The sequence below is a fragment of the Schistocerca americana genome, chromosome 2, assembly GCF_021461395.2.
Source record: "Schistocerca americana isolate TAMUIC-IGC-003095 chromosome 2, iqSchAmer2.1, whole genome shotgun sequence".
In the NCBI taxonomy this organism is placed as follows: domain Eukaryota; kingdom Metazoa; phylum Arthropoda; class Insecta; order Orthoptera; family Acrididae; genus Schistocerca; species Schistocerca americana.
Genome location: NC_060120.1, coordinates 279,132,490 through 279,146,677, shown reverse-complemented (window position 1 = coordinate 279,146,677; position 14,188 = coordinate 279,132,490). Strand labels below are relative to the sequence as shown.

Genomic DNA, 14,188 nt, shown 5'->3' with positions numbered 1-14,188 from the left:
TCAGCCACAGACAAATGAATCAAACAAGCCAACACAGACAGGGAATCAGAGTCCAGACACTTAAAGTGGGCACCTACAAACTGCCCATACATGTGCTGGGCTGCATCTTTGGCTGGTGCTTTCCCCACATCGCACATGTAAAGACCTGGCCCATTTCCCTAGCAGGGGGCATTGGATGTCACCAACATCTATGATTTGTCTATGATGATGTTACAGTCCCACCCCTTGCCACCTACACTTTTCTAGCAAACACATATATTGGTGAGCCACTGCAGAAAAACATCAGTAAGCATCTGAAGACAACTAGCAGCTGTCTTGTTGAAACATTGTGCAGCTTTCACAACATTATTCAATGTGATGCCCCTGAATCACTGAAGCAAAAAACATCAGAATCTCTCCAATGTAATTGTCAACAAATAATAGACGCTGAACACACTTTCCTTATACTTAACAAACCTTTTTTGGTATAGCAAGCAGTGTTTCAGTTTTTCCACTCTCTGCCAACAATCTTTCCCTACAGAGTGTATAAGATTTGAGAAATCAGTTTGTCTAACACCTGCACCTTTGAAGGAGGTTCTCCTAATTATTAAGAATATGGGAAATTCCCTGTTATCTGGCTTTGATGGTTTACCTAGATATGTAATAAAACAGGTTGATGATTAAATAATGCAACCACTTTGTTACATAATCAGCTGTTCCATGAGCAGGGGCCTTTTTCCTCAGCCACTCAAATCCTTCAATATATTTCCTTCACACAATAACCGGGACAAGCACGAGGTCAAAAACTATCAACTGATTTCTCTCCTCCCAAGTGACTCTACAATAATACAAAAAATTGTATATTCTCAAGTAATGTCCTTTGTTGAAAGAAATTTACTACTAAAAGGACAGCAGTTTGGTTTTTGAAAAAGTAGACACATCAATGAGGCTCTCTTTTCATTTACTGGCTGATGGTTCATGCACTTAATAAAAATTGCTATGCTTCTGAACTTTTTATTGTTTTAAAAAGGCATCAATCCAGTCAATCGCATTCTGCTCCTATGCAAAAACTAGATGCTTATGGTACAAAAGGAGTCTGTAATCAGTGGTTTTCAGTCATATCTATCAGAGGGCAGCAGGTTCAAATACCAACACAATATTTACCTCTTGAAAAGGTTAGCTTATTTAGAAATTAAACACATCAACAACAACAAAAATCTATTGCTCTGCAGTGGCATGCGCACAGTTTTGAAACTTCCCGGCAGATCAAGAATGTGTACCCACTACGTGCACCACTATTGACCTGCCCTCAAGTTTCACTTCTGCCCATATTTCTCTCAAACTTCCCAAACTTCAAAAAAGCTATGATGCATACCTTGCTGTACTAGCACTCCTGGATGAAAGGAGTTTTAATCTGCCAGGAAGTTTCAAAACATTTTCAACTCTTAAAATTTGATACTTAACTTCCAGTCTCCCCTATTACTATACAAATGGGCCTCTGAATGTAAGATAAGTTTTAATTGTACTTGTGCTGTAAGGCTGAACAGTATTAAAAGTAACAGGACACAAATAATGTGATTAGCTTCAGGTATGTCCACAACTGTCTTAATCTATTTGAAAATACAAAACCTACCTCTTGAATAAGCAGATTACATATTTCCTTTATAAGTACAGTAATTTTTGAATTGTTGCAGTAATATCGGCTGTTTGCCCACACGAGGCACACTGTATGCATAAGTGGCCACAAAATAGGTTGACATTCACAAAAGATGGTATTTTCTAACTGATCAAAATATTTTTGCAGTGGCTTCAAGTATATGACTATGTCACGTGCTTCTGCAACAGCTGGAAAAGAATATAGCTGTATAAAATACATTATGTTGAAAGTTTATCTTATGTATAAAATTTTGCATTTTGAATAAGTATGTTACTAATTTTATTTACCTAAGCTTGACCATTTTTTAAATATTTTGATATATAAATATTAAACATAATATTCTTCAAATACAAGATAGAATGGGAAAGGTGTATAAAAGACATTCTGGAAAGTAGCATTATACAACAGGATGGTATCTCCTTAAAGGTTTCTGGGATGGACTTGTCACAGAATCTATAGCAATATCTGTCCAGACTACTTCTGCACATGCTCAGGCACATCAAAGGTCATAGCAAACAAATTATTAGTACTTATATGAATCTGAACAATAAACATTTATTAACAAGTACATGTTGAAGATGAGTAAGAACTTGTGACTTATGAACTGTAGCAAATTAACACTAAGGACGATGAGCCTCTGACAAGCAAAGAATATCTCACTGTTATTCTCTTGGAGCTTCACTATACAAAACAACTACTGAAGCTGAAAAATAAGCACCTCTGTTGACTGGACCATGAACTCATTCTCAGCTACAAAACACAGTAGGCGACTAGTCCAGTAGCACATACTGATGAATTCACTGGGCGGTGGAACTGTTTTGCCATATACAAGCTCCGCTAATGATTAGTCAAAGACTGTTTTGCAAGTACTGCAAAGGTCAAGTATGATCTTAGGTAATGCCATTGTCCAGCTTGTGGTGTGACACATGAATGCAGCTTTTACAGAATGCTACCTTAGTAAGACAATGCGATTGTTTGCCAGACGGCAACTGGTTGATGCAGGTCATGCTTGGGGCCTGAAGATAACACATTTTGGTGTCGAAACTGGTGGCATGTTCTGAATAAACAAAGTTGGATTACAATAAGGCTGTTGGTTTTAATCATCATTATTCAATTACCTCATGTCCAGCTACTGACCCACTGTCCTCAATGGATTATCATAGGCTTGTCCTGCAATTAGATGCAACTGCCACTGCCATCTGAGTACGTGCAAGGTGAGGAGCATCTGTGTGCCTGCTTCCTAAATTTCTGTCGATAACAACAGATTGCCAAATTTTCACTGACACTAACACGTTATAGGTGACTGCTCTGTGCCATTTACAGCCCATGAGTTCCTTCTGGAATGAGCATGTGATTCTCTCCAGTAACATTCTCTATCCTTGCTGTAACTGTGTTGAGTCAGCAGTTACTCATTTCGCTAGTGAGTGTGTCTGAGAGGCAATCATAATCTGCTCATGTCACTGGCAACAAGGCACTGCTGCACAATGCCACTATGACATGTTCCACATCCTGGAGGACCTCCTCACTACGGATCAATTGGAATGAAAGTAAATCTAATCTAATCTAATCTATGGTACTGACTGATTGCTACTGCTGGACCTGGATTTCATGGCTTCAAAAAAAAGAGTGACACATGTAAACGCTTATGGAAAAGGATTATATACATTAAATATGATGTTAAAAAAATAAAATATGACTATCAATAAGTTTATTTAGAAAATTCTTGTTGGTTTTTTTATATACCATGAAATAAAAAATTCACTTCTGAATAAATTGTGAGTATAGTAATTGCTCTTTGCAATGTTTGAAACTATCACTTATGACAACATTATGAAAAGGACAGACTGCTACTCACCATGTAGCAGAGATCCTGAGTCGCAGGTAGGTAGAACAAAAAGACTGGCAAACAAGTAAGCAATCAGCCAAAAAGTCCTTCATCAGAATTAGACAACATACACACAAACACAACCAAAGTCTCTGGGTGCTGAAGCCGGATGTGTGTATGTTGTATAATTCCAGTGGAGACCTTTTATGGCTGAAAGCTTACTTGTTTGAAAGTCTTTTTGTTGTGCTTACGTGGAACTCAGAATGTCTGTCTAATGGTGAATAGCAATCTATCCTTTTCATAATATTGTCATTATTCCATCCTGGATTTTCCATTGTTTGATACTATCACTTATTTTTGAAATAGCTGTATGTGTCACAGCAATAGACACACAAACATACACACAAAATTCTAGCTTTCGCAACAAACTGTTGCTTCGTCAGGAAAGAGGGAAGGAGAGGGAAAGACGAAAGGATGTGGGTTTTAAGGGAGAGGGTAAGGAGTCATTCCAATCCCGGGAGCGGAAAGACTTACCTTAGGGGGAAAAAAGGACGGGTATACACTCGCAGACACACACACACACACACACACACACACACACACACACACACACATATCCATCCACACATATACAGGCATAAGCAGACATATTCAAAGGCAAAGAGTTTGGGCAGAGACGTCAGTCGAGGCGGAAGTGCACAGGCAAAGATGTTGTTGAATGACAGGTGAGGTATGAGTGGCGGCAACTTGAAATTAGCGAAGATTGAGGCCTGATGGATAACGGGAAGAGAGGATATATTGAAGAGCAAGTTCCCATCTCCAGAGTTCGGATAGGTTGGTGTTAGTGGGAAGTATCCAGATAACCCGGACGGTGTAACACTGTGCCAAGATGTACTGGATGTGCACCAAGGCATGTTTAGCCACAGGGTGATCCTCATTACCAACAAACACTGTCTGCCTGTGTCCATTCATGCCAATGGACAGTTTGTTGCTGGTCATTCCCACATAGAAAGCTTCACAGTGTAGGCAGGTCAGTTGATAAATCACGTGGGTGCTTTCACACGTGTCTCTGCCTTTGATCGTGTACACCTTCCGGGTTACAGGACTGGAGTAGATCGTGGTGGGAGGGTGCATGGGACAGGTTTTACACCGGGGGCGGTTACAAGGGTACGAGCCAGAGGGTAGGGAAGGTGGTTTGGGGATTTCATAGGGATGAACTAAGAGGTTACGAAGGTTAGGTGGATGGTGGAAAGACACACTTGGTGGAGTGGGGAGGATTTCATGAAGGATGGATCTCATTTCAGGGCAGGATTTGAGGAAGTCGTATCCCTGCTGGAGAGCCACATTCAGTCTGATCCAGTCCCGGAAAGTATCCTGTCACAAGTGGGGCACTTTTGTGGTTCTTCTGTGGGAGGTTCTGGGTTTGAGAGGATGAGGAAGTGGCTCTGGTTATTTGCTTCTGTACCAGGTCGGGAGGGTAGTTGCGGGATGCGAAAGCTGTTGTCAGGTTGTTGGTGTAATGGTTCAGGGATTCCGGACTGGAGCAGATTCGTTTGCCACGAAGACCTAGGCTGTAGGGAAGGGACCGTTTGATGTGGAATGGGTGGCAGCTGTCATAATGGAGGTACTGTTGCTTTTTGGTGGGTTTGATGTGGACGGACATGTGAAGCTGGCCATTGGACAGGTGGAGGTCAACGTCAAGGAAAGTGGCATGGGATTTGCAGTAGGGCCAGGTGAATCTGATGGAACCAAAGGAGTTGAGGTTGAAGAGGAAATTCTGGAGTTCTTCTTCACTGTGAGTCCAGATCATGAAGATGTCATCAATAAATCTGTACCAAACTTTGGGTCGGCAGGCCTGGGTAACCAAGAAGGCTTCCTCTAAGCGACCCATGAATAGGTTGGCGTACGAGGGGGCCATCCTGGTACCCATAGCTGTTCCCTTTAATTGTTGGTATGTCTGGCCTTCAAAAGTGAAGAAGTTGTGGGTCAGGATGAAGCTGGCTAAGGTAATGAGGAAAGAGGTTTTAGGTAGGGTGGCAGGTGATCAGCGTGAACGGAAGTGCTCCATCGCAGCGAGGCCCTGGACGTGCGGGATATTTGTGTATAAGGAAGTGGCATCAATGGTTACAAGGATGGTTTCCAGGGGTAACAGATTGGGTAAGGATTCCAGGCGTTCGAGAAAGTGGTTGGTGTCTTTGATGAAGGATGGGAAGTGTTGATCTACATAGGCAGAAATACGTTGTGTGGGGGCTTGGTAACCAGCTACAATGGGGCGGCCGGGATGATTGGGTTCGTGAATTTTAGGAAGAAGGTAGAAGGTAGGGGTGCGGGGTGTCGGTGGGGTCAGGAGGTTGATGGAGTCAGCTGAAAGGTTTTGTAGGGGGCCTAAGGTTCTGAGGATTCCTTGAAGCTCCGCCTGGACATCAGGAATGGGATTACCTTGGCAAACTTTGTATGTGGGGTTGTCTGAAAGCTGACACAGTCCCTCAGCCACATACTCCCGACGATCAAGTACCACGGTCGTGGAACCCTTATCCGCCGGAAGAATGACGATGGATTGGTCAGCCTTCAGATCACGGGTAGCCTGGGCTTCAGCAGTGGTGATGTTGGGAGTAGGATTAAGGTTTTTTAAGAAGGATTGAGAGGCAAGGCTGGAGGTGAGAAACTCCTGGAAGGTTTGGAGAGGGTGATTTTGAGGAAGAGAAGGTGGGTCCCACTGTGACGGAGGACGGAACTGTTCCAGGCAGGGTTCAATTTGCATAGTGTCTTGGGGAGTTGGATCATTAGGAGTAGGATTAGGATCATTTTTCTTCGTGGCAAAGTGATATTTCCAGCAGAGAGTACGAGTGTAGGACAGTAAATCTTTGACGAGGGCTGTTTGGTTGAATCTGGGAGTGGGGCTGAAAGTGAGGCCTTTGGATAGGACAGAGGTTTCGGATTGGGAGAGAGGTTTGGAGGAAAGGTTAACTACTGAATTAGGGTGTTGTGGTTCCAGATTGTGTTGATTGGAATTTTGAGGTTTTGGAGGGAGTGGAGCTGGAAGTGGGAGATTGAGTAGATGCGAGAGACTGGATTTGTGTGCAATGAGAGGAGGTTGAGGTTTGCTGAAAATGTTGTGAAGGGTGAGTGAGTTGCCTTTCCGGAGGTGGGAAACCAGGAGATTGGATAGTTTTTTGAGGTGAAGGGTGGCATGCTGTTCTAATTTGCGGTTGGCCTGTAGGAGGATGCTCTGAACAGCCGGTGTGGATGTGGGAGAGGAAAGATTGAGGACTTTTATTAAGGATAGGAGTTGACGGGTGTGTTCATTGGCTGAGTTGATGTGTAGGTGAAGGATTAGGTGGGTGAGGGCAATGGATTGTTCAGTTTGGAACTGGTATAGGGACTGATGGAAAGAAGGGTTGCAGCCAGAGATGGGAACTTTAAGTGTGAGGCATTTGGGGGTAATGCCAAATGTCAGACAAGCCTGAGAAAATAAAATATGCAAGCGTAATCTGGCTAGGGTGAAGGCATGTTTGCGGAGGGAATGTAAATAAAACTTAATGGGGTCGTTGTGGGGGTGTTGTGAGGGTGACATGGTATTAGAAGGTGGGAATGACCAGCAACAAACTGCCCATTCGCATGAATGGACACAGGCAGACAGTGTTTGTTGGTAATGAGGATCACCCTGTGGCTAAACATGCCTTGGTGCACGGCCAGCACATCTTGGCACAGTGTTACACCATCCGGGTTATCTGGATACTTCCCACTAACACCAACCTATCCGAACTCCGGAGATGGGAACTTGCTCTTCAATATATCCTCTCTTCCCGTTATCCACCAGGCCTCAATCTCCGCTAATTTCAAGTTGCCGCAACTCATACCTCACCTGTTATTCAACAACATCTTTGCCCCTGGGCTTCCGCCTCGACTGACATCTCTGCCCAAACTCTTTGCCTTTGAATATGTCTGCTTATGTCTGTATATGCGTGGGTGGATATGTGTGAGTGAGTGTGTGTGTGTGTGTGTGTGTGTGTGAGTGTGCGCGCGAGTGTATACCCGTCCTTTTTTCCCCCTAAGGTAAGTCTTTCCGCTCCCGGGATTGGAATGACTCCTTACCCTTTCCCTTAAAACCCACATCCTTTCGTCCTTCCCTCTTTCCTGATGAGGCAACAGTTTGTTGCGAAAGCTTGAATTTTGTGTGTATGTTTGTGTTTGTTTGTGTGTGTCTATCAACCTGCCAGCGCTTTCGTTTGGTAAGTCACATCATCTATGTTTTTAGATATTTTTTCCCCATGTGGAATGTTTCCCTCACCGTATGCCGCTGTGTAAGGTGGGTGACCTTGAGCGGGACTTAGCCGCAGAACGAGGCTGTGGCGCGCGATTCAAATGGGCTGGGCAACACGCTCCCTAGTATTACTAGGAGCGTGTTGCTGGAAAATATATATATATATATATATATAAAGAGGCAAAAAGTACAGTGAAAGCAATAACATCTGTCCAAATAAAATAAAAGCTTTTTTTTGCTACTGCATACCACTTTTTTAAAGTATTCCAAATTTGTTAACATATCCTGTCAATCTTCACTGGATCACACGGTGCATTTTCAAGTTTTCCATTTTTCTAAAGTTTTTGTTAAAGATAGTTTTGAACCTGGAAAAGGTCTTCACATCACAGGAGCATATGCAGGTGGTGAGGTCACTGCAGGACAGTTTTAGTTCACTGTCTTCAAATGTGGTGGCATTGTCAGAAAGACTATCAATAATTTTGCACATTATAGAATATCCAGGATTCCGCTGGAAAACACTTTGCACTTTATCATTCACTTTCTCAGCCACATGACCACGAGCTTGCCCAACTCACTCTGGATGTGTCACACAACATCCAGGGCATCACACAGTTCAGAACCAGCACCTTCCAGTCATATGAAGGCTTTTGATACCACTGAAAAGTTGGTATTGACGTATGCTGGGTTTCCAGATGAGGTTTCTGTAAAGACCTCTTTCAGAATTTTGATAGCATCTGATTCATAGCTATCAAGCTCACAAATTGGTGTAGTAATACTCAGCAGCACCGAACCAGGAACTCCATAGTGCAAGAACAGGCTAAGGGGGAAGGAAAGTGATGGTGCTTGTTCTTTGAATTTCTGCACCTGTAGCAGAGCTTTCACATAGGTTTTCTTGCCACAGGAAATTAATTTGTCCACATCAAGGTAAATTGATTGCACCTCTTCTACAACTCTGTGTAATGCATATGCAAGGTAAATGACATACACCGTACTGGGGTAGAATATCTGAAGCCCTTGTCTGCTTTAGCCATGTATCAAACACCATCTGTTACTAGCAGTAATATGTATGTTATTTCTGTTCACACCATCCAGCCACAGTAGCTTCACAGAATTGTAAAACAAAATGGCAATTGTCAAGCTGTTTACCCTGTCGAGAGCGTCACATGTTAAGAGGAACATTTCTCCAGGCTCGTCAAATTTAAGAAAACAACAACATCATTTGCAACGTAACACACACCCACATTGTTAATTTCATCTATGGTCACACAGCTTTTGGTCAGCAGCATTAATTTATATTTCGTTGCACACCTCCATGCAGCACATGAATAAATAGTTCTTTCTCAATGTAGATTCATCTGGAACTGAATTTGTTGTGTGCTTCACCAAGAATTATCTGAAGCATGGCTTCTTCATCTTCTAAAATGGCATGTTGCAAGATACTATCATCCCACATAAGTCCTTGAAGAAAGATTGCATGGTTGAAGCTGGACCTTCCTGTTCAAAATTATAGTGTTTGTATGCTGTCATTTTCAGCACTTCTCTTTACACAGCTGCTGTGATTGGCAGTATTACGGTGTTGTTGCATATGAAAGCACTTTCCTGTACTAAAATTAACTTCATATAGTCCACAAAATAATGCTTCCCCAAACTATAGTCCTGATTGACAAAGCTCTGCAGCAATTGTTGTGCTTATTTGTGGCAATATCATCTGAAAGATTGCTATGCGAGCAACATAGTCATGTTTTTATTCTAGTGTCCTTAAATACATGACAAATTCGTGTTTTTTTGGGAAAAGTTGGCTAAAATATAGCATATTGTGGCAAACGTTGGCCAAAATAGGAATTATTACTGAAAAAGGTGTGAACATGACTTTACACACACAATAAAAATACATTTATCTACACTACTTTATCTGGATTCATGCATAAATTGTTGTAAAATTCACCCTAAAGTTCAGGGAAAATATATGACTTGTCATTAAAATCCAGGTCCCAATTATTGCACCTTGAATCCTGCCACCCAGATCTGTGATGGTGTCAAAGGACATTTATGCTATCATAGCTTTAACCTGAGTCAGAAAACGGCTACTCAGCAGTGTACAAAATTATGTGTCGAATAGTCCTACATCAACTTTACTACGCAGGTGCCTTAGGGATTGTGACGGCCTCCTGTGTCTGATACCTTCTTGCATTAGCACTTTATGTGCACGCTACTCTCATGATGCAGATACTCAGTGCATACCTGTGCAAACCAGATTGCTTCAGCACTCACGGAGTCTTGCATTTTAATAGTTTGAAAATTCTGCTGTCCATCATGATAGTTTGTACTTATTTTTCTAGTATCTGTAGGCTGATCACATCCAAGTCAGCAATGTCAGAACAACTGTAATAATATTCATCCAAACTACTTCTGCATGTCTTCCGGTACAATGGCCATGACAGCACATAAATTACTGGCATTCATATAAATCAGAACAATAAACATATATTGACAAGTACATGTTGAAGATAAGCAAGAACTTGTGATTTATAAACTGCAGCAAATTAATATTAAGCACGAAGTGTCTCTACTAAGCAAAGAAGTTCTCGCTGTCTAATCCCATGGAGCATCACTAAACAAAACAACCACTGACACTGAAAAAAGAACACATCTGGTGGCTGGCCTTTGAACTCACTGGCACCTACGGAACACAGTGGGTTACTGTTTTATTCACTACAGTCTATATAAAGAAACTACAGTCTGTATAAAGAAGACAACAAACTTGTTCACAATATATTATCAAGAATTGATTTCTGTGCAAATTTCATTACTTTGTATTAATACATATTAAATTTCACAATCTTTGGTTACTTCTATGATCCAAAAGTGTCTACCAATTTTGACTGATCCACAAATGATTAGCAGGTCTGTACCAGTTCATATTCAAAGTCCTCTTTGTGGTAGACACCAGTAATAATTTCCATGAACATATACCATAAAGTATGCATTTACAACATTATTCTACCCTCGATTTTCCATTTTTTTAAATGTACATTTGAGTTTACTGAGACTCCTTCAATTCTACTATAACCAATCTTAGTTAAGGACTGTAAGACTGGCGAGAAATACTGCACACCATGCTCACTGACCACATAAATATGTTGCAGAATATCTATGACAGAACATTGGACATACAGACAAATACAATGTCTGAAAACGAACTAGTTATAACTTTGAAACTCAAGTCACACTGTGACATATTCACAGGTTAAACTGAAAACTGCAGCAACGTTGTTCTTCAGGAAGCATACATGTATTTCTAAGAATGTACACATGATAACACAACTACTGGGCATACACTCCTCGACAATTCTGTGTGATAAAACTTATTTGCCTAGTCTGTGTGATTATTAAGCAATACACGAGCTGATACTTATCCTGCATGAAAGAACACTTTTGTGTGAGAAAAATTTAAATAAAAATTAATATTTAGTAGTTTTTACTTGCGTTTCTAGATAGTTTCCAATAAAATGAAATATGCAGATGATCAGTCAGTGTTGGCTGAGTCAAAGAAAGAACTACAATTAATGAGAGTGAGAATTGTAAAAGCGAGAAAAGAGTATGGACGGAGGATAGGAAACATCAAAGTGATGGAAATCAGAAAACATGAAAAATCATTTGGGTACTTGGGAAGTTTGGTGACAGGGAATAGAAGCTGCTTAGGGAAAATAAGATATTCTATATCTACAGATAAAAGAACTTTTGAAATAATGAAAGGTTTGTTGGTAGCAAAATGCTTTCTGACAGAGTTAAAAAAGGGATTCACCAAGTGTCTTATCTGAAGTGAAATATCATATGGAATCAAATACTGACAATCAAAAAAGAAAGAGGAAAATTACCAGAATACTTTTGAAATGTGGTGAAAGTGCTAAAAGTGAAATGGACTGACGGAATGACAAATGAAGAAGTATTTCCAAGAAGAAGAGAGCGAAGAGAACTAGTGTAAATGATATGTATGAAGAAAACATCCTGGGTGTGACATGCAATGAACTGCGAAGAAATTGCCTGCTTTGAAGAGTTAATAAAGGAAAATACTGCTGGAAAGAGAGGAAGAAGGACAAAGTTACAGGCAGATTAAGGAAGAGGTACAGGGCAGAGAGAGTGGAGTGTGCTCATTTACTATCTGTTGTAAGGTATACAGGGTGTACATAAAGTCCCAGAATACCTTCAATTATTTATTGCACAAGAACTAAACATTGTATAGATGTCATACATATTGCATTTTGAAGAGAAACTCTGAAAGTTTTTTGTTTTTTTTTTTTACAAACATTCGATATGCGAACCATGAGTGACCCGGCAGACATCAATACAGTAATCGAATTCTTGCCAGACCTGTCCCAGTATGGCATTGTCGTGTATTCTGTTCCAGAGCTCTGCTACATCATGTGGTAGAGGCGATCTTTAATGTGTCCCCACAGAAAAAAGTCACAAGGAGTTAGATCTGGTGATCAGGAAGGCCATTTCTGAAACAGCTTGCTCCGTACCTGAACTCGCCGTGTTTGCGACTAGTGCTAACTACCGGCACAGTAACAAAATGTGCTGTGGTGGTATACATGAAAAAAAACTTTCAGAGTTTCTCTTCAAAATGACATATGTTGATATCTGTACAATGTTGGTTCTTGTGCAATAAATAATTGAAAGAGTTCCAGGACATTATGTGCACCCTGTAATATATACCAAAAAGAAGGATGTTCACTAAAATAATAATTAGGTACACTGCCACAAACACATCCAATCCTATTAAACATGATTCCTGCTGTTTTTAGGTTTCAGTTTTATTTTTATAAAAAGACAAAGGTCTCTGCCTACCATCGCCCTCATTACGGGTGGGTCCCTCTCATTGTGGGGTCTGAATGACCAGCCCTTTCTTTTAACCTCTTCTTCCCCCCCTCCCCCCCCCCCCCCCACCCACTCAGCCCCGCCACCCTTCCCCTAGGAAGAAACTATTATTTCCAAATGCTAGGCACTGTGCCCATTTTATACATGTGTACCAGTAGTTTTACTCATTTTGCCTCCTGGAAGTAAATAATGGCTACCTATACCTATTCTGTCTCATAACTTCTTAGTTTTCTCGAATGAATTTTCTACTGATACAATTAAAAGAGAAAATTGACATAAAAAACAATGATTCTTCAAAAGCCCTAAACTATGCAACCTTTCAAAAGAAACCACTTCGTGTACAGCTGATAGCACAGCTTGAACAGTTGCATCACGTGCCATCTGCAACACATTGTTCACAGGCACCTGCCACATATCAATCACAACTAAACCATTAATGATATACTGGATAAACTGAGAGTCACATATTTAGTTGTAGAATTTCAAACCCATTTTATTTCTAAATTTCAATTGTTGTATGTTCACTATTTACAGTACTGATCTTAGCTTCACTATGACAGTGACTTACAAAGCAAGACTTTAAAAATGTTAATTATCAGTCAAAAATTACAGTATTACCTGCTACTACATTGCGGAACATTGACTTGAAGCATGGGAAATATGCACTATCAGTCAGCTCTAGTATTGAAGCCATATCCACAACTCGAGGGTCACGCATCTGATGGTACAAATTTTCCATGTTCTTCAGACGGTTATTCCAAAACAAAATTTCTGCACACAAAAGAAAAAAAAAACAGTGTCATATGTAGCTTTGAATGAAATTAAATAACTCTTATTACTAAGAAAGGATTTGTAGCAATCTTTAAATACTTTATCTGTAATGTGCAAAACAGTTATGTTGTTCCATAATCGATTATGAAGAAAATCATGTCAGAAATGGCTCCTTCTGTGATAAACATTGGAAGTGAAATAATAGTTCATCTGATGTAAAAACAAAATGACTGTTAGTATAATTCAAGATACAGATAAATGTATTGCTCTCCAACACAGAAACAAGATGGCTGATGTAACATGATATAATAAATAAAATGGTTTACACTCCTGAAACAGAAAAACAATACATACGCAATGAGACTAGCGATGAACCAACTTGTGTGTAAGGTGTACCACAACTGTTCGTGAATACATGAATATAATGACTTGTTACTAGGTTGCTGAAGGTACTCTACACTGTAATAGCAGTTGGTCATTAATAACTTGAATACTGCTTCATTAAATGTACACAACTTTTTCATTTCTTGTATATGGGCTGTAAGTTTGTAATACAATTTTATATCTTTAATGTTTGTTAGCTTTTGTGTAGTAGCCTTGTTTACTCTTTTTATATGGATATCACTGCACATTCTTATATTATTTGAATGCAGACTTGGGTTGTTTTTGAAATTTTCAATGCCCCTTTTTATGTTAATTACACTTTTTTGTATGTAGAGGCATGGTAAAGGTAGAATATTTAGCTGTCAAAATATATGCTTGGAGGGTTTTTGTTATAACTTCAAGTTGAACAAATATATTGCAAGGAAGACGC

General features: G+C 40.3%; 1 protein-coding gene across 1 annotated transcript in view; it reads right to left on the bottom strand.

The window, feature by feature from the left end:
* Window positions 1-14,188, bottom strand: part of LOC124593960 (dynein beta chain, ciliary-like) — a 746,507-nt gene that overhangs the window by 640,523 nt on the left and 91,796 nt on the right. The window contains exons 6-7 of the mRNA XM_047132308.1: window positions 13,222-13,374; window positions 1,613-1,824 (exon numbers count right to left, since the gene is read on the bottom strand). Coding sequence (XP_046988264.1) covers window positions 1,613-1,824; window positions 13,222-13,374 — 365 coding nt within the window. The remainder of the gene's footprint in view (window positions 1-1,612; window positions 1,825-13,221; window positions 13,375-14,188) is intronic.